The sequence below is a fragment of the Cyprinus carpio genome, chromosome B10, assembly GCF_018340385.1.
Source record: "Cyprinus carpio isolate SPL01 chromosome B10, ASM1834038v1, whole genome shotgun sequence".
In the NCBI taxonomy this organism is placed as follows: Eukaryota; Metazoa; Chordata; class Actinopteri; order Cypriniformes; family Cyprinidae; genus Cyprinus; species Cyprinus carpio.
The window spans coordinates 18,390,986-18,414,039 of NC_056606.1; the positions used below are offsets into that span (position 1 = coordinate 18,390,986).

Genomic DNA, 23,054 nt, shown 5'->3' on the forward strand with positions numbered 1-23,054 from the left:
GGACCACGAACCACAGGAGCCTCTAAAATGAGGACCTAAGACGTAAACGTTACACTTATAACTGAAAAGGCTTAATAAACACATGCCATAGGAGAACTTTTTAAGGTCCACAAATCAATTTTATACTATATATATGTAGAACTAACTATTTATGTTCTGGTGTTGTAACGAGATCTTCACAAGAAGAACCTGTAGTGTAACATCAAGACTTTTATAAGCTCAAAAGAATCATATAGCAAACTCAAGATATAGTAGCCAGTGTGCTTCAAGGAACCATGAAGAGTATTTGATATATATAATATATTAAGTGTATGATATGTCTATGACATATTTCAGAGCACCATTTTTGGAAAAGCGTCACCTAGCAAAACATAACATCTGCATGTGATATTCACAAATGGGGAGATTATAATTATTTACATTTGAAAAACTTATAGCTCCTTAATATATAACATACTACTTAATATACTATACTACTACTTAATATATAATTAGTATGCTACTTAATAAATCTATACAGAATTCTACCAAAATAATTAAATGTGACCAAATGGAGGATTCAGCATTCTGATTATTATTATTTTTATTTTTTACTATAGAAATATCCAAGGATTTTTACAATTTATTACATTTCCATCACTTTCCAAGTCTGGAAATCTCTATTTTAAGAATTCTCTTGTCTATCTCTCTCTTTCTTATGAATATATGATTATTATTGCTATTATTTTTGTCTTTATTATTTGTCAAAATGCTGTGTTCTGGTTCTTTTATTTCCTTTCTGGTGTTTAAGTACAATTTTGGCCTTAAATTCTGTGATATAAATTCAAGTGTTAGTTTTTGTATAACATGGATTTTTTCACTTATTAATATTTACATAATTTTCACACTGAAAGCAAAAACAAAATACCTAAACAAATTATTTAAAAATGCACTGGAGAACTGCAACTAGATTTGTTTTGCACCATTTTTGCGCTGTCGATTCAGCAGCGGCTACATGTTGTTGGTGAGACACAAGTGAAATGTTTTCTGTGCACAGTCGCCATTTTCTCCTGCAAAACCTTTGCACGCACACGGGGGCTTTAAAAGCCCAGCAGCTCCGAGGTCCGTTTCAAATCCGGTTCCTAAAATAACTTGCACACATCTGGAAACCATAAAAAAAAAAAAAAAAAAAAGCAAAAGCATTAGATTGCGCAAGATTTATGATCTAATCGCATGGAAATTAAAAATGGGAATTTGAATTTGTATTTCCTAACATTTTTAAATCGACAGAACCAACAAAATATCCCTTCGCCAGCTCTAAATCATTGCAAAAACAAATAATATTCCAAATGATTGGCATGCAAAAGTGTCCACACGGGTATCTTGCTATGATTTGAAAATGTGCAGTGAGTCTCCGCAGGCCAATCACCGGGAGCAGGAGGCGGAGAGACGGATTTGATAATCCTACTATGGTGAAAACGTGGCTTATGAATATTAAATTACCAAAATTGCGTTCACTCTGATTGGCTTACAGGCAGTCGTTGGCAAGGGGACGCTAGTCTGCTGGCCAATGAACGAATCCTACTATCGGCATGGCATGGCTCATGAATATTAATCAAGGTAGGTGACTGGGCGCTCAAGGAAGGTTACCAAGTAACGTCATCACTATCTAATTATTATTCATGAGCTGCGGCTTCGCCATAGTGGAAAGCGAAAATTCGGTGTCAGGTCGGCCTGTGATGAATTGAACAGGGAAGAAGAAGGTACGGCAAACATGTTGTGGGGTGACACCAAAGTGTGAAATGTTTTCTGTGCACAGTCGCCATTTTCTCCTGCAAAACCTTTGCACGCACGCGGGGCCCAGCAGCTCTGAGCCAAGGCCCCTTTCAAATCCGGCTCCTAAAATAACTTGCACACATCTGGAAACCATAGAAAAAAAAAAAAAAAAAAAGCAAAAGCATTAGATTGCGCAAAAACCCAAAATCTCCCTTCACCAGCTCAAAGTCATTGCAAAAACAAATAATATACCAACTGATTGGCATGCAAAAGTGTCCACACGGGTATCTTGCTATGATTTGAAAATGTGCAGTGAGTCTCCGCAGGCCAATCACCGGGAGCAGGAGGCGGAGACTCGGATTCGATAATCCTACTATGGTGAAGACGTGGCTTATGAATATTAAATGAGCAAAATTGCGTTAATTCTGATTGGCTTAAAGGCAGTCGTTGGCAAGGGGACGCTAGTCTGCTGGCCAATGAGCGAATCCTACTATCAGTATGGCATGGCTCATGAATATTAATCAAGGTAAGTGACTGGACGCTCACGGAAGGTTGCCAGGTCGCGTCATCAATGTGTCATTAATATTCATAAGATGGGGCTTCGCCATAGTGGGAATCGAAAATTCGCTGTCAGGTCGGCCAGTGATGAATTGAATAGGGAAGAAGAAGGAGGAGGAGGAGAATCCAATCCGGTTTGAGCAGGTTTTTGTTTCGGACGAGCGTTAACGTGTTCCTATACTGTGCTCAAGCTTACTGTGTGAATCTTTAACCGAGCTCAACACACAGTGTCGACTGTTTTTTAGCGTTAAATCCGTGCATCTTGCATTTTTAACCGCTTTGGTTTTTGCGTGTTGTACAAACCCACAGCCATGCCTAAAAGGAGCAAAGTAAGTAGCGCATTGGTTTCCTAATTTATCGAGGCACCATCTTTAATATAACATGCAGTTTAAAAAAGCAAAAGAGCAATCAAAAGAATAGTGCATGTGCAATAGTGCACTTTGCATGCAAATGTGCTCATTTGTATCCAATTGCAGAAGTATTCGTGCATTTTTGTTTGCATATTCTTGTTTTAATAAACGCGTGTTTTGATTTGAGAGCGCGAGACTGAGATTTTTTTTCTCTATCGTTAATTAAAAACCAGATTAATTTTCATGCATGAGCGGGATGTGGAGTATAATTTGTGCATGTGTATGTGTCGTGTTTTTGTTTACAAATAGATGAAGTCTCTGTCTACATGCATCAGACAAAGGGGGTGTAACGATATTAGTTTCCGTTTATGTGCAGCTTATACAGTCGCGCAACCTGAAGGCTGTCGCGCGCAGGGCATCAAATCAAATTGTTGCATGGAATATTTATGTATTTATCTGTCTCGTGCAGTTTTTATTTTAGTGGGGTTTGCTGTAATTGCACGTAAATGTCTTTGTAAAGGCTCGAGGTTTTAAGTGTCATGGCTGCCCTTACAACCCCGATGATTTAAACTCGCTTGGGGTCTGAAAACACAGTGACAGACGGTGCAATATTTTATCCTGCAGATCATAGTTGTGTATTAGGGATTTAATTCGTGCATTAGGGTTTTAGTGCATGATTGCGTCTCGATATATTTGATCGTGCAAGTGCAAGATTATGCAATGGCGGTATTCTTGCACATCATAGCGCCACTGTTTGGTGTTTCCTATTATTCTGGTATATTCTGTAGTGTTTTTTTTTTCTCTCGGCTGTGCATCTCGGGATGTTGTGTTTGAAAGCGAATGGCGGGAATGTCATGAAGCGGGGTCGACGGGGCGAGAGCAAATCTCCATTAATCAGCGTTGAATGAGTCGGTGTGCGTGAAGGGGGCGGAGGCGCGCAAGAGTGCAATAAAAATGGACCGAGCAGCACAGTATTGGAGAACGGAAGCAGGACATAAACATTGATGAATTGCTGTCTGTGTGTTTGAGAGTCGTTACTTTAAAAAATAATCCACTCACAGTACGAAACGCAGAGCAACCATGTCCGAACCCCGAGCAAATGACTCATGATCCGATTCGTGTGTGTGTTTTTGAGTGTTTTTTTTAAAGTATGATACGTACGAGCCCCAAACGAATGACTCAAATGATCCGATTCTTTTTAAATAAGCCGACTCTTTCTTAGTGAATCAATAATATACAACTATTATTCCAGTTCTCTATGGAATGGTTTTTATTAGCTAATGAATCTAATAAATCAATTAGGGCGGTTACTAAATTCACAGTTGTTGATAAACTGATTCACTTTCGAAACCACTAGTTATTTACTTTGGTCATGTCCGATTGGAAAGGAATCAAGAACTGCTTCTGTGTTATGTTGTACTTATAGCTCGTTTAAATTATGTAGGAACTTACTGACTGGTTATTCATGCCAACGTGGCTTTATTCGAATTATGGCATGATTTTTAATAAGTAATGTTTTATTAAAATAAATAAGTGAAGGAGATCTGGTACCACGTGTTTTGTTTGTTTTGGTATTTTAACCAATTATTGTCTGGCCTCTAGAATTATGTAAAGTCTATGAAAAGTCTGTAAACATCTTCTGCAGTTGTATTAAATTGATTTCTCTTCTGTTAAAACCTGAACTTATCTCATTTGAAGAAATATTCTGTTTTTCCCTCAAAATACGTCTTCTCAAAAGTACTAAAAGATTTGTTAAGGAGGAATCAGAATCAAAAATAAATGAAATTTATACAATTCCCTGATGAGCTAGACGTTTTAGCTAAATTTTATTTATTTATTGCAATTTTCTACATAAATCTTGCGTTATAAAGATGCATCTGTTATAAATTACACTGATGGACTTGAGAATAATTTTTTTTTCTTTCCCAATAGGCGAACAATGATGCTGAAGTCACTGAGGTAAGCAGATCTCACTTCTTATTGCACGGAAATAAAGTTTAATAATAAAATAAATATTTTATTGCATCTGAATAAGGTACATGTTTTAAACTTGTTATTACTTTGCAGCCTAAAAGAAGGTCGGAGAGGTTGGTAAATGTGAGTATTCATGTTCTACTTTTATATAAAGTTCTCATTCATTCAACAGATATGGCAATTATTTATATACTCTATTTATTAATTGATGTACTATAACGTCTTCATTTTTAGAAACCGGCACCCCCAAAGGCAGAGCCTAAGCCAAAGGTAACAAAAGTCTTTAATTAAAAAGAACGATAAAAGCCTAGATGAAGTTCTAAATTATAACTTGGCAATAATATTAAAAATGAATTTAACACATTGTAGAAGGCGGCTGCCAAGCCTAAGAAAACAAAGGAACCCAAGGAGCCCAAGGAGGAGGAGAAGAAAGAGGAGGTGCCCGCAGAAAACGGAGAAACAAAAGCTGACGAAGAGGTAACATAGTCATATACTGGCAAATCTTCCATATAAAACCTAAAAAGTAACTAAATAAGAAGAGGAGGTGCCCGCAGAAAACGGAGAAACAAAAGCTGACCAAGTCATATACTGGCAAATCTTCCATATAAAACCTAAAAAGTAACTAATTGGATAAAGTAGAATGCTTCAAGAAGGGAGAAGACGGGGAATAACTTTGCCGGGGTCTCATCTTTTACCAGCACTCCCTGTACCTCTTTTCTTGTACAATTCAGGGGAATATTTTTATCTACTATTTTCTAAAGGCAGGTTTTTTAGTAGTTTGATTGTAGAGACACATTTTTTATGGAAGAAAAGAAACATTTTGAAAGTGATTTCATCATATCCAGCATTTTTACATTGGGCAGAAAAAACTACCGTCATCGTAAATGTCGACAGGCGTTTTTTTCCCCCCCCTCTCTGCTCTCGCTTTCAAAGTGTGAGGTAGAGGGGAAGGTTGTGGGCATGTCGTTTACACAGACAGCTGGACATCTTACCGAGCTTGTCCGAATGACTAACATTCCATTGGCTCTATGTGTTGTTTTGAATGGATGGGATTGTTTTGGGTATGTTTTGTGTGTGTGTAACCTGTAATGTGTGTTTGGGGTGGGAGGGGTGGGCAAATAACTCATTGTTTATTGTTTATAATGCGAAAGATTACTTGTAGAACGTTTGTAAGTTGTGTTCCATATGTTAACTGCAGTTCTCCATAATCATTTCTGCTAAATAAACAGTTTCTCTAGTACTGGAGTTCATGTCAGGCCTGTGCTTCGTGTGTATTGATTTTGTCTCTTCTGTGATAGTACCGCAATAAATTTGTAAAACTGCTGTGAAAAAGATTTTTGGGGCTCGGAGTCGATTTTAGTCATGTTTGTGTTTTGGAGACGTTGGATGAATTTGTATGAATATCTATGGATTGTTTGATATTCTTTAGCATTTTTCAAATGGAAAATTCGAGACAAACGAGTCATTACGTGTAAAATCTCTTTAGTTGTAAAGCGTTCTGACCAGCAGTAGCATTATTTTTGTGGGACTTAGATATCAAGTATAAATGTACAGTTTCTTTTGATCATTGTTTATAGATGTATCTCTGTGTGGTATGGTTCGATAAAACAAGCCAATATTATGGTTCAGTTGTGTTATGGTTTTATACATTTGATTTTTGAAGTTACATTCATTACTGTAGGTGTAGTTATACTTGCATTGTTTTAAAAGATTGATATATTCAACTGGGTGATTATGTACCATGGTATATTTCAAATAATACCATTGTATTACATAGGGTTATTACAGTCACTAAAACCATAGTTGTTACTGAAAACAAATTTTAAATGTATATATATATATATATATATATATATATATATATATATATATATATAACAGATAACAGAATATACACACACACACATATATATATTATATATATTAGATATACACACTATATATATATATATATACTATATATATATATATATATATATATATATATATAGAACAAAATATACAAATATTTATGAAACTACAATAGTATCTCATTGATATTAAAGTTATACTGGTATTACCATGGTACATGCTCAAATATAGAATATTTTACTACAGAACTTTTAGTTAGTCTGTTGATTTTTGTGCTTAATTTGCACGTTTCTACTTTTTCATGACTAGATGTCTAGAAGTTTGTTTCAGGTAAAACATTTATTCATCTGTATGTAGCCTATGAACAAAAGTAATATGTATTTGTTATTTTATGTCAAAATAATTCCTTTTTTAGCTAAAATTACATTTCTTTGGTATGGAGAGTAATCATTCCACAAGTAGGCCTATTCGAAGATCTGCTTTTCAGTTCCTTTCAAGAACATTTCAGGTTGTATTTTGATGGGTCTGACAGTACTCTGACAGTTTTTATTTTTATCTAATAAAAGTTGTTTATGTGTAAAGATATAAATGCAGTGGCAGCAAGTTTATATCTATGACTGGTCTATTTCTCATACTTTATTCATTTAATATGACAGATGAATATGCACATGCACAAACCCATTTACATGTTATTACTCAAAAACAGCCTTGTACCTATGAGTATCTTAAATTACCAAATCAGATGTGAGGCAGATGGATCCACGCTCATAAACAGCACCTGTTGGCACAGGATGTGACATCAACAGTCACTCTGTTCCTACACAAAAACAGAGAAAATGTCTAATAAGATAAATGGATGAGCAGTTGCCCACCATGTGTGATCTTAACCCCAGACCCCACCCAAACTTTCTCTGACTGTGATGACCTAGAAAACGTTTGCCATAAAGGTTTTTGTTTATATTCTAACACACTTCAGCTTAAGGCAAGGGAGTGTCATAGCTTTGTGCTTAGTGCCACATTCCTGCTATTTCTAATGTTGGTTTGTAAAGCTAATGCTGTTGGCTAGAATCCCTTATGAACATTTGTCAAAGAGATGAAAAACAAACATATCTGTACAGGAGACTTACATAAAACATGAGGAAATAAGGGAACTTGTTTGTCCTTGATTGACTCATTGATTTTGCACAAGGCATTTGTCAGATCAAGTGCTGAAATGAAATCTAACTGGGGTGTTCGCACGAGAGGTGAAATCCCAAGCCACAGCCGATCTCCGCATATTTACAAACTGGGAAACGTTAGTTAGGCTAATTACTTATGTTTTGGTAATATTTTGTTAATTAATTGTGTTTTTGTTTTTTTTTGAGTGCGTTTTCTCAGGAGCTTATGCTGATATATTAAATAGTGTTGTGTGTGTGTGTGTGTGTGTGATGGTGTTCAGTGATGCGCGGCTCGTGACTCTTGCTGCAGCGCTCGCACGCGCTCTACAGACGCAGCGTCAACACATGGTCTGCTGTCGGAGCAGCGTTTAATGTTCAGCACCAACGATTTGAACATTTACAGAAAAATGTGGTGAGACTTTTATAATATATTATCAAAAGAATTTTGTAATCGTTTCTAATATACATGTACTTTAACAGTAAAATAATTTAGGCAAACGTATCTGTCTTTCTATATAAGTGATTGTTTGTTTTTTAAATAAAGCATATATAAAGTTTTTATTTTTAAATACATTTTTCTATTTATTTTTGATAAAGTTTTTTATAAAATATTTTGAGTTAAATTATATAATTTTGTATATTTTTTATTTAAATTTATTGTTACAGTATTGTGATATATATTTTTATAGTATTTAATTTGTATTGGCATGACAGATATATGGAAACCCACCACGGAATTAAAAAAAGAAGAAGAAGAGGTGATTGTGGCTTTTATCTCACAATTTTGAATTCTGACTTTTTATCTCACAGTTCTAAATTGATATCTTGTAAATCTGATTTTGCCAATTTTTTATTTTTTTTTTTTAGATATAAATTCAGAATTGCAAAATATCAACTCAGAATTGCGAGATATAAACTCGCAATTGGGAAATATAAACCCACAAGACTGAATTTTGAGATTAAAAGTGACAATTACCTTTTTATTTTTTAATCTGTGGCAGAAAAAAAAACAACCAAAAAAAAAAAAATTGTCGAGATGTAAACTCAGAATTACAAGAAATAAAGTCTGAATTGTGAGACTTAAACTCCAGAGTTTGTCTTGCAGATCTGACTTTTTTTTTCTCAGAATTGTGAATTGAAATATAAGCTCAGAATTGTGATGTATATATATATATATATATATATATATATATATATATATTGAGATATAAACTCAGAATTGCAAAATATCAACTCAGAATTCTGTGTTGGCATAACATAAACTGTGATTCTTGTTTCATTGCAGGCAGATTTCAATGGCTCATTTATTTGATCAAAAATATAGTAATAATGTAAAATATTATTACCGTTTAAAATAATTGTTTTCTGTTTTAAAATATTTTATCTTAAAATATTTAAATATATATATATATATTTAATATTACAATATTTAAAAATATTTGATTTATAATTTATACTTGTAATGTTAGAGCTAAAGTTCAGCAGTCTTCAGTGGCACATGATCCTTCAGAAATCATTCTAACTTGTTAATTCTCTCCTCCATCTTTGTGTGCTCAGTTTTCAAGACCAACTGTCGGTCACTCACAGATGTATTAATGTAGATGGGCAGCTGTATTTACTGTTTCTTGTGCTGCCAGCAGGCTGTGGTCCATGAAACAGAGGGAGTGCTGGGATACATCTACTGTGATTTCTTCCGCAGACTTGATAAACCTCACCAGGTACAGCTGTCTGCTCTTGACTGATTCTGTACAATGCTGATATTTTCAGGTTGTATATGTGGCTGTTTTGGATTGATTCTGTACAATGCTGACACTAATTCCATTCAAAAAGTGAAACTTGTATATTATATTCATTCATTACACAGAGACTGATATATTTCAAATGTTTATTTCTTTTAATTTTGATGATTATAACTGACAACTAAGGAAAATCCCAAATTCAGTATCTCAGAAAATTAGAATATTACTTTTTAAGACCAATACAAAGAAAGGATTTTTAGAAATCTTGGCCAACCGAAAAGTTTGAACATGAAAAGTATGAGCATGCACAGCACTCAATACTTAGTTGGGGCTCCTTTTGCCTGAATTACTGCAGCAATGCGGCGTGGCATGGAGTCGGTCTGTGGCACTGCTCAGGTGTTGTGAGAGCCCAGGTTGCTCTGATAGTGGCCTTTAGCTTTTCTGCATTCTTGGGTCTGGCATATCGCATCTTCCTCTTCAGTATACCACATAGATTTTCTGTGGGGTTAGGGTCAGGTGAGTTTGCTGGCCAATTAAGAACAGGGATACCATGGTCCTTAAACCAGGTACTGGTAGCTTTGGCACTGTGTGCAGGTGCCAAGTCCTGTTGGAAAATGAAATCTGCATCTCCATAAAGTTGGTCAGCAGCAGGAAGCATGAAGTGCTCTAAAACTTCCTGGTATACGGATGCGTTGACCTTGGACCTCAGAAAACACAGTGGACCAACACCAGCAGATGACATGGCACCGCAAACCATCACTGATTGTGCAAACTTTACACTTGACCTCAAGCAACGTGGATTGTGTGCCTCTCCTCTCTTCCTCCAGACTCTAGGACCCTGATTTCCAAAGGAAATGCAAAATTTACTTTCATCAGAGAACATAACTTTGGACCACTCAGCAGCAGTCCTGTCCTTTTTGTCTTTAGACGCTTCTGATGCTGTCTGTTGTTCAAGAGTGGCTTGACACAAGGAATGCGACAGCTGAAACCCATGTCTTGCATACGTCTGTGCGTAGTGGTTCTTGAAGCACTGACTCCAGCTGTAGTCCACTCTTAGTGAATCTCCCCCACATTTTTGAATGGGTTTTGTTTCACCATCCTCTCCAGGGTGCAGTTATCCCTATTGCTTGTACACTTTTTTGTACCACATCTTTTCCTTCCCTTCGTCTCTCTATTAATGTGCTTGGACACAGAGCTCTGTGAACAGCCAGCCTCTTTTGCAATGACCTTTTGTGTCTTGCCCTCCTTGTGCAAGGTGTCAATGGTCGTCTTTTGGACAACTGTGAATTCAGCAGTCTTCCTCATGATTGTGTAGCCTACAGAACTAGACTGAGAGACCATTTAAAGGCCTTTGCAGGTGTTTTGAGTTAATTAGCTGATTAGAGTTTGGCACCAGGTGTCTTCAATATTGAACTTTTTCACAATTTTCTAATTTTCTGAGATACTGAATTTGGGATTTTCCTTAGTTGTCAGTTATAATCATCACAATTACAAGAAATAAACATTTGAAATATATCAGTCAGTGTGTAATGAATGAATATAATATACAAGTTTCACTTTTTGAATGGAATTAGTGAAATAAATTAACTTTTTGATGATATTCTAATTATATGACCAGCACCTGTATATAATTAAATTGGATATACATAATATTGGTGAAATGAAATGACCATATACACACATGTATACGACAAATGCCATTCAAAAGTTTAGGGACAGAAATTAATAGTTGTGTTCCGTAAAGATGCATGAAATTAATCAAAAGTGACAGTAAAGACATTTCTAATTTAAATAAATCCTGAAAATATTAATATTAATATTAATATTAAAAAAATATTAAGAAACAACTGTTTTTAACAGAGATATAATAACAGTGAGTGGCAAGTTAGCATATTAGGAAGATTTCTGAAAGATTGTGTGACACTGAAGTAACACAAGGATGCCACAAGGATGCGCTGTTTCTACGTGTATTTAGCTTTGATTTGAAATAAAACCGCCCATCCTTGTGGCGCGAATGATACAGAAGAGCATACGCAGCATACGGTGATATGAAGAGACACAGAGGAGACGGTTGACAAAGGAATTATTGAATAAAGCCATTATTTTGTTTTCTTCGCTCACAAAAAGTGTTCCTGTCGCTTCATATAACCCAGATTGCACGTCTGATGGCAGATGGAGTATTCTGATGATGACTTTCATACTTTTCTGGACCTTGACACTCTTATTTATTTGGCAGTCTATGGGACAGTCTCAAGCCTCCAGGTTTTCATCCAAAATATCTTAAATTGTTTTCCGAAGACGAACTAAGCTTTTACGGGTTTGGAACGACATGGGGGTAAGTGATTAATGACAACATTTTCATTTTGGGGTGGAGTATCCTTTTAACATCTCACAGTTTTTTCGGTGCCAAGAATAACAAATAAAAAAGGTAATTGGGACTCAAAACTGTGTTTGAGATAAAAAAAAATTTGGAATCGGTAAGACTTGTCAGTGTTTTTGAAAGAAGGCTCTTAGGATCACAAAGGCTGTATTTATTTGATCAAGTAAAGTATCATTACAGTTAAAATATTAAAATATTATTTACAGTTATTACAGTTACAGTTATTACAGTTTTTCTATTTTAAAATATTTTATCAGGTAATTTGTACCTGTAATGTTAGAGCTCAAATTCAGCAGTTTTCAGTGTAACATGATCCTTCAGAAATCATTCTAATTTGCTGATTTGCTGCTCAAGAAACATTTATCTTCTTATCAATGTTGAAAACAGTTGTGCAGCTACATATACATTATACTGTATGTACATTAATATACAACAGACATATATTTTTCAGTTCTTTGATGAATAGAAAGATCAAAAGAGCAGCATTTATTTAAAATTGAAAGTTTTGAACTACATAAATTACTTTACTGTCACTTTTGATCAATTGAATGCATCCTTGCTGAATAAACATATTCATTTCTTTCATGTGGTTCTGTTGAAATAAAAAGGTAATTGTGGTAATTAAAGGCAATTAAATAAAGATAATATCTTTATATTCTGCCATTTCTGAATATATTTCTCACTATTCTGACTTTTTAATTTGGAATTGAAAGATATAAAGTCAGAATTGTGAGATAAAAAGTCACTTTAAAAAAAATCTATATCAGAAATGGGCGTTTATTTCTATATTTTGGAAAAATTAAAAAATATATATTGCTTTATTAGTATCTGTAAACATACTATTTCCATATATGGCAGGATTGTCACTTCACCATCCACGGTGGGCGGCTGAGGGATGATGGTGTTTACCAGCTGCCTGTTGTGGTGCTGATGCTGAGTTTACCTCCACCCAGTGGCAGAACCCCATCTCTGCTTACCCCTTCTATGGTGGAGAACCTCTTCCATGAGATGGGACATGCCATGCACTCCATGTTAGGCAGGACACACTATCAGCACGTCACAGGTCAGACCGAGTTAACTTAATATTCAGGGTTATTTGGTGTTTACACATAAATTGAATTTACATGACAAATAACTGAATTTAATGTATGTATCTGTACAGGAACCAGGTGCTCCACAGACTTTGCTGAAGTCCCGTCCATTCTGATGGAGTATTTCGCCTCAGATTATCGAGTTTTGAGCCAGTTTGCGCGACATTATCAGACTGGAGAGGTAGGTTTGTGCACGTGCATGCTTCAGAGATTGTCTGTGTATCTGAACCCCATCAGAAGAACTGCATGTTGATGTAACATCTGTCTTTTGTTCTCTCCAGCCTCTTCCGGAGAGCTTAGTGTCCCGTTTATTTGAGTCTAAGTGGGTTTGTAGTGCTGCTGATACTCAGCTACAGGTACTAAAAACACATATCTGTGATGGAGATTTATTGTGCTGGTGTGAATATAGTCAGCTTTAATGAGTCAGGAGTAATTGTGGGATGTGAACTATAGTTGAGTAGATACATCAGGCTTTTATGGCTCATATAATATGGGACACTCAAGGATGAAAAAAAAAAAAAAAACATCTACATTTTATTTACAAGCCCAAACTGAACAGAAACATGCAATTTGGTGCAGTTGTTTATATTTATATGGCCAAAAATAAATATGAAATTCTGATACCTTGTAATGTAAATGAATGAGACTTTATAATAGCAGGCTACTTGCTTAAATTACATATAAATATCATTATCACTAAATATTTTCCAATGATATGTCTTATGATATTTAAAAGCTTAGTTCATGATCAAAGATAAGTAGATTTTTATTGTGGGGAACAAAACATACAATGCAATGCAATACAGTGATGATTGAGAGATGAACACATTTCAAGTTTCAAGTCTCATGTATTTTTACACAATTTTTTGAAGAAAAATGAATAGTTTATGGATAATCATATATACACCTAAGTTGTAATTTATACCCAATTTGCTTCAGTCCAGTTAATGTTCATATTAAAATATTACTAGCAATATCAAATTTATAAGATTCAGTAAAGAATTCACAGCAAAAATACTCGTGAGCCATGACCAGTAAACTATACTAAAAGGCCTTTTACTTAAAGTATGAACTATAAATCAGATGAAAGAAGGCATGTAGTAGAAACAGGTTTTTGCGTACTTCATGTTTTGACCATGTTGATAATTAAGAGGCCTTAAAACTAACAAATATGATACAGTAGACTTAATATATTAAGTCTACTAGTGATTGTTTTTTTCTGCAACACTTCTCTTTACAGATTTTCTATGCAGCTTCGGACCAGGTTTATCATGGAATACCACAATACAGATCAACCACTGACATCCTCAAGAGAAATCTTACCATATGCTAATGACATAGTGGGTGTGAAGTTGAATTTTTAATTGTTGATTTTTGTTAATGTCTAATTATAATTTTTACGCATAATGTTAAAAATAAAATGTTTATCTTATATATTCTCTGATGATGTAGGCTTGGCAGCTGAGATTTAGTCACCTGGTTGGCTATGGTGCTAAATATTACTCCTACCTCATGTCCAGGGCAGTTGCCTCGATGGTGTGGAGGCAGTGCTTCCTACAGGACCCCTTCAAAACATAAAATATGTGTAGTACTATATGTCTGGTCTAATTAAAAAGGAGACTGTCATTTGCAGAGTGTTACCGCAGAGAGATGCTCGCTCATGGAAAGAGCCTATGCTGATGGTCCAAGGTAAAACCAACACTTGTAATTACATTTTCTGTAAGACCTCAATAACTGTTGATCTTAAGAGTAAATATTCAGATTCTAATTTTTGATTCTCAGGAATGCTACAGAAAACCCCTACCATTGAAGACTTTGTTGATGCACTAGTGTTAGACCTCGATGTAAATCCCCATCTTAGTAGATGAAATGAAAGATCCTTGTTATTTATTCAGTCTCATACACTGGGTATAACCTCTTCCCTAATGTCTTACTGCCTTTAAAGGGGTCATATGACATTGCTAAAAAAGAACATTGTTTTGTGTATTTGGTGTAATGCAATATGTTTTTTTTTAACCTCAACCCGTATAAACATTATTTTACACATACTGTTCATTAGTGTTACTCCTGTGTGCTCTGATTGGCCAGCTATCCAGTGCGTTGTGATTGGCCGAATACCTCAAGCGCGTGACAGAAATGTTACACCCCTTACCATAGTGTGTGAAGCCATATTAAAGCGCAATGAGACAAAAAAAAAAATAAAACACATCACAAACGAGGTCATAATTACTAATTATAATGACTTATAATGTCTTTTTATGCATTGTGTATCACGTTGCATAAACATAAAACCATGTCTGCATCTGTGATCGGAGAAACAAACAACAAGCGCTACTCTGCAAATGCCTGAATCATCAGTGGAAAATTCCTGAAAACATACAGAATTGTAGTCTTCTCTCCCAGGTTCAGGAAACAGTGCAACGTAAAATGAGCTGTCAAAATGATATTTTTGCTAAGATAATCTTGCTTTAAAACATACCGTCCCTCTTATTTTTACTTAATTACAAACAAAATTACACAAGCATACAGATGAAAGATGTTTTAAGTTATGGCAAATATGTATAGCATTATACAACTTGAAAATGGCCTGCTTGTCTAAAATTACCATTTTAATAAAACCCCCTAACCAATTTTATCTTTGAAAAGCAGTATGCTAAAGATATATGATCTGGTATATGTATTAATTGGGAGAAATTAAGCTTTGTTTCTAAAGGGTTCAAACTAAGAACATAATCCACAATATACATTCTCAATTGTGTAACAAGTACAAACACAACATAGATACATATTCACTTTGTTGAGGAAATGCACAAACACAGGTTTCATTTTGTGGTTGTTTATTTACCTATACGAAAGACCATAACTCAAGCCTAGGTGGGATCTGTAAGAGAGATGAATAAGCATTCAATACAGGAGACCAGCAGACGAAACAACATTAGTTGACAAGACATCAAATACGAAAATCAGCTGTTATGAGTTGATAATCACCATGTTATGCCTCCTTCTCTGGAGCTACCTCATCTGTGCCCTTGGTGTTTCTGGTGTAGATCACTTGAGCTCTGTGTTTGGACACCAGCTTGATCAGACCTGACAATGAGAAACGCAAAATGCCACTCCATCATGGATTCAAAAACCATAAAAAAAGAAAAAAAAAAAAGAAGTGTTCTGTGAATGTGTTAACCTAAAAAAAAGTTTTTGGAAGCCCTGCCATATGTGATGTACACAAACAGTTTGTGAATCAATCATATTCGCTTTTAGAGCATCAAATGTTCACCTTTATTGAGCAGCTCCAGCAGGGCAGCCCTGGCCAGCGAGCCCCTGATCTTCAGCCTCTCAGAGACCACTGCGGGTGTGATCAGCTTGTAGTTGGGAACTTCTTTGTACAGTTTGTCATATGTGGCCTTGTCAAAGAGGACCAGGTTGTTCAACTTGTCCCTCACCTTTCCTTTGGACCACTTCTACTCGAGACCAAATACACGTACAATTACAATCCATGCATGCAATTACAGCATAAAACCACAGTTAATGATTGACGGGTCTCTTAAATGATGTAAAAAAAACTTTACTATTTACCTTCTTCTTCGCTTTGCCTCCGGATTTGTTAACGGGATCCTTGTCCTTTTTGGACTTGCCCGCATCTTTCTTCTGCTTGGTATCCTTGGGCGGCTAGACAGTTACAGAAATCTTTAATCACTTGTATAAATAACAGCGTTTTTTAATAATTACATGGTCAAGAGTTTTAATAAATCAATGTGTGGTAATGCGGTACGCGTGTGTTCAGGCCTCGCGCACGATGCGGTAACACTTCACACACAATAATCATACAAAAACACTGAAATGGCATACTATGGATTGGTTATATTATTCTTCATTATTTTATTCGTAGTGCTTAGCTGTTATAATACGGCTATTACACGTGAGAAGTGGGTAAGAAGTGATCTTTTCTAACATTGTGGAGTCGCTCGAGCACTCACCATGCTGAGGCGTCGCGAGCTGCGAAAGAGAAAGGAAGTCGCGCACGCGGACGTCCGCTTTGTCTGTGTGCACTTCGTCTGGTGCGGCGCGTGCTGTCTTTGCGCTCAGTGGTTCACGGTCACCACCTGCAGGACTGGAGCGAGTGCGCGGCTCTCATATAAAGCTGAGGAAACTTTATACCACAACTTTCCTCTAAATATAAAAATTGTGTCATTATTTACCCGTTTTTAAATGTGATATTAAAGAAATGTATAATGTTACAAGCAGGGGCGGATCTGCGAGTGGGCCTGACAGCTTTCCCACCCTGTCAGATCCACAGGAATACAGATTGAAATTTTTTATTATACAATTTGACGTTTAAATTCTTCAGTATTTTAAATGTTATTTGTGTCGTCATTTGTTTCATCAGATAATAGTAACGTTAATATGCTAATTAGCATCTTCAGTGTGCCAACTGCCATTAAAAAAGAAAAGAAGAAGCAGCATCCAGTGACGTTACCAGTAGTATGTTACGTTCTTCGCGCCAAAAGTCCTGTTTGTTTGATTCCAACTAGCAGCTCCCGTAAATGTTTATAAAACAGCCACCTAACAGAAAATTCGGTTTACGACGAAATTATCATCATGTTCAATTCAAAACCCAGACGACTGTCTAGACATCAGTCTTTCAAGGTAAGGTTGGTTAGTTTTTTGAGTATGGCCTGCCGTGGCATGGTTATGCAGTATTTTTATTGAAATATCTGTGAGCAAGTGATTTTCTGGAATGTAGCCTCAGCCTGCAGTGTCTATTTACACTTGTCCCGCCCGGTTTCTACAGGGGTGCTAAGCATATGGGATGATTTTAGAAGATACATTGATGCGTAAAGACACAAAACAATCAGTCTGTGCAAGAAACCGAACAGTATTTATATCTTTTTTTTTAACCTCTGATTCACTGTTCGAACTGAGCGCGTTCTCAGCAGCAGGCGCGTGAGGCGTCTTCTTCTTGCTTTATGGTGGCTTTAACTTATGTGCATTTCTAACAGTTCAGACATTGTGTGAATCAGAAGTAAAAAAAAAAAAACTATATAAATACTGTTCAGTTTCTTGCACATACCGATCGTTTTGTCTTTACACATCAATGTATCATCATGAGCCACAGGGTTTAATTTGGTTTTGTTTGTGTATGTTTTTTTTTTTTTTTTTTTTTTAGTTTTGTATGTTTTAGCCGTGATTCCCATCCACTTCCATTGTAAGACTGATAGACTGCAACGGTTTCATTTAAAAATCTACTGAAGAAACAAAGTCCCCTGGATGCCCTGGGGGTAAGCAGATAAACATCAAATTTTCATTTTTGGGTGAACTATCCCTTTAAGAAAAAAAAATAATAATCTAAATGCAAGTTAAAAATCTAATTAAGAAAAAAAAAAGATATAACAGTAACACTGACATTAAAGGAATTCCTTAAAAGGACAGTCAAAAAATAATAATAAAAAATCTTATCATTTACTCACCCCCACGTCATTCCAAACTTTCTTAGTATGGACAAAAATACAATACATCACAAATTCTTCAAAATATCTTGTTTTGTGTTCTACAAGTTTAGAATGACATGAAGATGAGTAAATTATGACAGAATGTTTAATTTTTGGGTGGACTATCCCTTTAAGTACAGATTTTCTAACAGAGTGCTGTCACATTGGCTGGGCTCTCTGAAATTATCATATTTAATAGAATTAGTCCATCTTTTTAGCCACGAGGCCCATTTTTGTTCACATGTTACGCACAAAGAAGAAACAAACTGTTGTTACAGCGCAGGTGACCTCTGCTACCCAGAATGCCGTGTCCCAGCTGTACCGTTTGGCAATGGTGCTGAATGGCAGGCCAGCAATGAATGCACCAACTGAACAAAAACAACAATCAGGCAGCTATGGTTATATGGAACATTTTATCTTAATGCATTTTGTCATGAAACAGTTCCTGCAGATTTACCACTTGCCATCAGAGCTACAATGGCATGTGATGTCCCACAGTAATTGGAGGGGGTGCTTTCACTTGCAATCAGCCCAAAAAAGGCAATTGGTCTGTAGGAGGAAAATCCAAATGCAGCACCAAGAATAATAATTCAAAGCTGTAGAACAAAAATTGTTGTATGAGACACCATTAAAGCAAAAATAAATAAATAAATAAATAAAAAGACACTGAAGATGGCTAATTAATTAAAATATCATTGTGGTAAATTTTTGGATATACCTCTTTCTCTGAGACACCAGTGAGGACTGAAACTGGATGGAGTGCCAAAACCCATAGTGGTGCTTCCTGAGAAACCACACATGATGATTTAACCAACACAATAAAGCACCGTTTAACAGATGACATAATCTCTATTCATAAATTGCAAATTTATCCTATAATGAAAATGTGCCAATATAGCAATTAAGGGTAATTGTGAATCCCAAATTAAAGGAATAGTTCACCTATATGCAAGTTTTAAGATTTACTGAAAATGTACTCACCCTTGGGCCATCCAAGATGTAGATGAGTTTGTTTTAAAATACAGCTTTTCACTTCACAAGACTAGACTGGATACATGTGGATTACCTGTGGATTATTGTGATGTTTTTATCAGGTGTTTGATCTCTCAATCTGATGGCACCCATTCACTGCTGTGGATCAACTGGTGAACAAGTGATGTTATGCTAAATTTCTCCAAATATGTTCGTTTGTAGGAAAAAAATCATTTACTTATTGGTTTTAATTTGAGTGATTATATTTTGGTGAGTTTTTTTTTTGAATAAACTATTTCTGTAATGTATTTTACTTTAAATTGAACCCACCCTAGCCACAGCCCTGTCAGACAGATAACCAGCTCCAATGCTGCCAAAAAACCCACCGACTTCCAGGGCACTCATGTATGAGCTGCTTGTAGAAAATAAACAAGCATGTTAGCATCCTCACATAGGCCATAAAAAACACAGAAAAGCTCATGATAAACAGAGAGTACCAGACTCACCCATCATAGCAGACTGGCCTTTTTCCTGCATGAGGAACAGCTGACCCCAGTCAGTGCAGGCGATCTTTACTCTAAACACAACCAGATAGCCAGCAGACAGCACCCAAACATAAGGAGACAGCAGGAACTCTTTTAGACTGCTTTCATCATTAGGGCCTGGAAAAAAGAGAGGAGACTCTAAGAGCCAATAACAAATATACATAATGTGAACAGCATAACATAAAAACAAGCATATTTTATACACTACCGTTCAAAAGATTGGAGTTTTCTATTCAAATATATTCCTAAATGTAATATAATACTGTGATGGTTTTCAAAAATATGTTTCTCTCCAGCCACAGACTAGAAAACAACTAGATGATGAAAAAACTGGATGATATATTGCTTTCTTTTCTCCCTTTTTCCCTTTGCCCTTTTTAGAGCCAGGCTCAACATCGACACGATGATTCTCCAAATATTGTACTGAACTGAACCAGCACTGTAGTGATGATGAGTCCCAGACTACTTGCAGGTTCAGGATGGCCCACCACGTCCCAAACTGAGACCGGTCAAACCACTGAAACAAGGCCAGTACAAGGACATTTTAATAAATCTTTTCATGGAAAACCAATAACACAATGTCAATACAGGTTAAAGTGTAAAAACGGCTATTTAAATTATTTTTTTAGTGTTATTTACTAGTATTTAAAAGATAGATTTCTAGAAAAAGTTTATAGTTTCTTTATGAAACCCAGGGTGCATGGACAATGTAGCTACACAGGTCAAAACTGCTCAAAAATGTTGTATAAAGCAAATAAAACCTCTTTTTGGGATGTTCTTGAAGTGAAAAAACATCATAAAATTAAAAGAAATTCTAAAAATGCAAGTTTCAGGACTTGGGTTTGGTGTAGTAATTATGATTGTAGACATTTTTGTATTTATTTATTCATTTTCCATCTAAAAGGACTACGAAACATCCACAAATCAATCTGAAATGCTAGTAAATAACATTTAGTTCATTAAAGTCAACCTTAAATTCAAGAGCAATGCATTTTAATGACCATTATACATTTGATCATCCGCTGAAATTTATGTAATACTCAGTGACATTCATTTTGTTGCAGACCAACAAGTGCTTCCAGGCAAACAGGAAAAATCAAGGCTGAAATCCTCTGGATGCTTTGCAGATCTGACATGGTTTACTAAGAATCATGCAGCAGCCAAATAAATATTGCATTGCATTTCACAAGTTTTCATTTATTTGATAAAAAATACAGTTAAACAGTTATATTGTGAGCTGTTTTCTATTTAAATATATTTTCAAATATAATTTATTCCAGTGATGCAAAGCTGAATTTTCGGCAGCCATTACTCCAGTCTTAAGTGTCACATGATCCCTTAGAAATCATTCTAAATTGCTGTTTTGGTGCTCAAGGAAAATTTTTTATTATTATCAATGTTGAGAACATTTATATTTTTGTGGAAACTGTGAAACATTTTTCAAGATTCTGTGATGAACAAAAAGTTCTGAAATGAATTGCTTTGGAGAAAGTCTTTCGGTTGAAGTAATACAGCATGTACCCCACAAACATTGAGATGAATATAACCGTGCGGTGATATCCATAACCAGCTGCTCCCATGATTGCAGTTGTAAAATTATTAATAAATACAAGCTAAATATGTAAAAAAAAAAAAAAAAAACTGCAATATCAAGGCCAAAAAGTGTGCTGGATGAAAATCTTTCAGATCTGATAAACAGTTTTCTCCTGATGAAACTTTACAAACTTTCAAAAACTGATCCAAAGGTCTAATTCATTTCTGACTTCTAAGGATGGTATTTTTAGCTCTCCAGGTTCCTTAAAGTTGGATGGGCGACCGTTGGATGATGTACCTGGAAACATATGTATATATATTGTTTAGACAGTTTCATGTTACTTTACGGTTTCATATGTAAGGATAAGTGAATAAAATATACCTCCAACAGCCCGGGCTTCGCGTTCAGAATACATCCTATTACAGGAGCTCCTTATCTAATCTATTTTCTGATTTGCTACCAACCTGTCATTTATGGCGCGGTGGGGGGGCTTTTGGCTTCTTGCGGTCCTCAGTGGCATATTTGTATAAACTTCAGCTGTAATATTGTGAATTTTATTGCACTTGTGGAGCAGTTTTAAATTTACTCGAAATTACAGCATTTCAAGAGAAATATCAGAGAAAGCACCAGAACTTCAATTCAGTTTCAATTCAGTCCAGCAATTAAAAACGTATAGTTCTGGTCCAGAAGTATACGTTTTTAATTGCTGAACTGACCTACATGTCCAGTGGTGCCATGCGGGCCATTTGTGGGTCATTTGGCCAGATGTGGGCCATCATTGCACTATAACCACTAGATGGTGCACTTAGAATGCATTATGCCGTGTTTTGCCTTGATACTATAATTAATATAAGTTATGCTAATACATTTATTATTGTCTTTCAAATTATAGACAAAATGATAACAACCTTCAGAGACAGTTTGTACACTTTACTATTTGCAATTTCTGTTCCATTTCTAATATTGATTCAAATCATTGTCTTATGTTCCACAGTTGTTTCACAGTTTAAATTTCTGCTGAAAAGCATATACTAAATAATTTAGATAATTATAATTAATTTATAATTAATCAAATTATTATAACTACATTTAGTTATTCAATGGCAGGTTCCCATTACCCCACAGTGCTAATATGGTGAAACGTGTCCTAGCTGCTTGTTATTTTAATTCTTAGTTTATTTTGTTATTTTTATTAGTCATTTATTCTGACAGTAACCCCAGTGGTATTCCGCTTATTCACATTTATAAAAACAAGGCCAGACAGGTCCCGGACATACAATCAAACTATTTAGCTTAGAAGTTACATTACCCTATATGAAGGGGAAATATAGGCTACTAAGTTCTAGTTAGTTATAAGATATAAATAAAATGTTCTAAGTGAGTATGTATCTGTCTAGCTGTCTAGCAGTCAGTTTGTCACCTAAATTTGCTCAGCACAGTGTGTGTGTGAAAAGAGGAAGTACATGAAGTACATCTAATTAAGAAATAAAGACACAGAGAGTGAAGCTTTGAAAAAATATAAACAACAGCCACTTTGAAAATTAGTGTCGATGTGAAATCAATAGCTCATTCTGATCTGATATGGAACTTGGTTGAGGCAGTGCAGCTGCAGTCATTCAGACTTACCATTCCCTAAAGCCCCATTCCAACAACATAACACAC

The 23,054-nt window shown here is 35.5% G+C and overlaps 4 protein-coding genes across 4 annotated transcripts; 2 read left to right on the forward strand and 2 right to left on the reverse strand.

Moving 5' to 3' along the window:
• The first annotated feature begins 2,398 nt into the window (after positions 1-2,398).
• si:ch73-1a9.3 (non-histone chromosomal protein HMG-like) lies at positions 2,399-5,152 on the forward strand. Its single transcript, XM_042733016.1, has 5 exons — positions 2,399-2,642; positions 4,596-4,622; positions 4,731-4,760; positions 4,872-4,907; positions 5,007-5,152. Exons 1-5 carry the CDS (start codon positions 2,625-2,627, stop codon positions 5,121-5,123), a joined length of 228 nt encoding a protein of 75 aa, XP_042588950.1. The 5' UTR covers positions 2,399-2,624; the 3' UTR covers positions 5,124-5,152.
• A 4,079-nt stretch (positions 5,153-9,231) lies between these two features.
• Positions 9,232-14,877, forward strand: mipepb (mitochondrial intermediate peptidase b). Its single transcript, XM_042733018.1, is given in 9 exon segments — positions 9,232-9,363; positions 12,623-12,827; positions 12,927-13,036; positions 13,137-13,211; positions 14,096-14,164; positions 14,166-14,195; positions 14,308-14,518; positions 14,521-14,544; positions 14,638-14,877. Coding segments are annotated over 9 exon segments (927 nt in total). The 5' UTR covers positions 9,232-9,246; the 3' UTR covers positions 14,724-14,877.
• A 798-nt stretch (positions 14,878-15,675) lies between these two features.
• rps25 (ribosomal protein S25) lies at positions 15,676-16,963 on the reverse strand. Its single transcript, XM_042733019.1, has 5 exons — positions 16,830-16,963; positions 16,429-16,521; positions 16,130-16,313; positions 15,844-15,942; positions 15,676-15,736 (listed from the first exon to the last, which is right to left on the reverse strand). Exons 1-4 carry the CDS (start codon positions 16,830-16,832, stop codon positions 15,848-15,850), a joined length of 375 nt encoding a protein of 124 aa, XP_042588953.1. The 5' UTR covers positions 16,833-16,963; the 3' UTR covers positions 15,676-15,736; positions 15,844-15,847.
• Positions 16,964-18,542: 1,579 nt separating this feature from the next.
• slc37a4b (solute carrier family 37 member 4b) lies at positions 18,543-21,658 on the reverse strand. Its single transcript, XM_042732030.1, is given in 9 exon segments — positions 18,543-18,709; positions 18,799-18,937; positions 19,060-19,188; positions 19,644-19,725; positions 19,816-19,975; positions 20,213-20,251; positions 20,283-20,330; positions 20,333-20,375; positions 21,286-21,658. Coding segments are annotated over 9 exon segments (960 nt in total). The 5' UTR covers positions 21,439-21,658.
• Between the last annotated feature and the right edge of the window lie 1,396 nt (positions 21,659-23,054).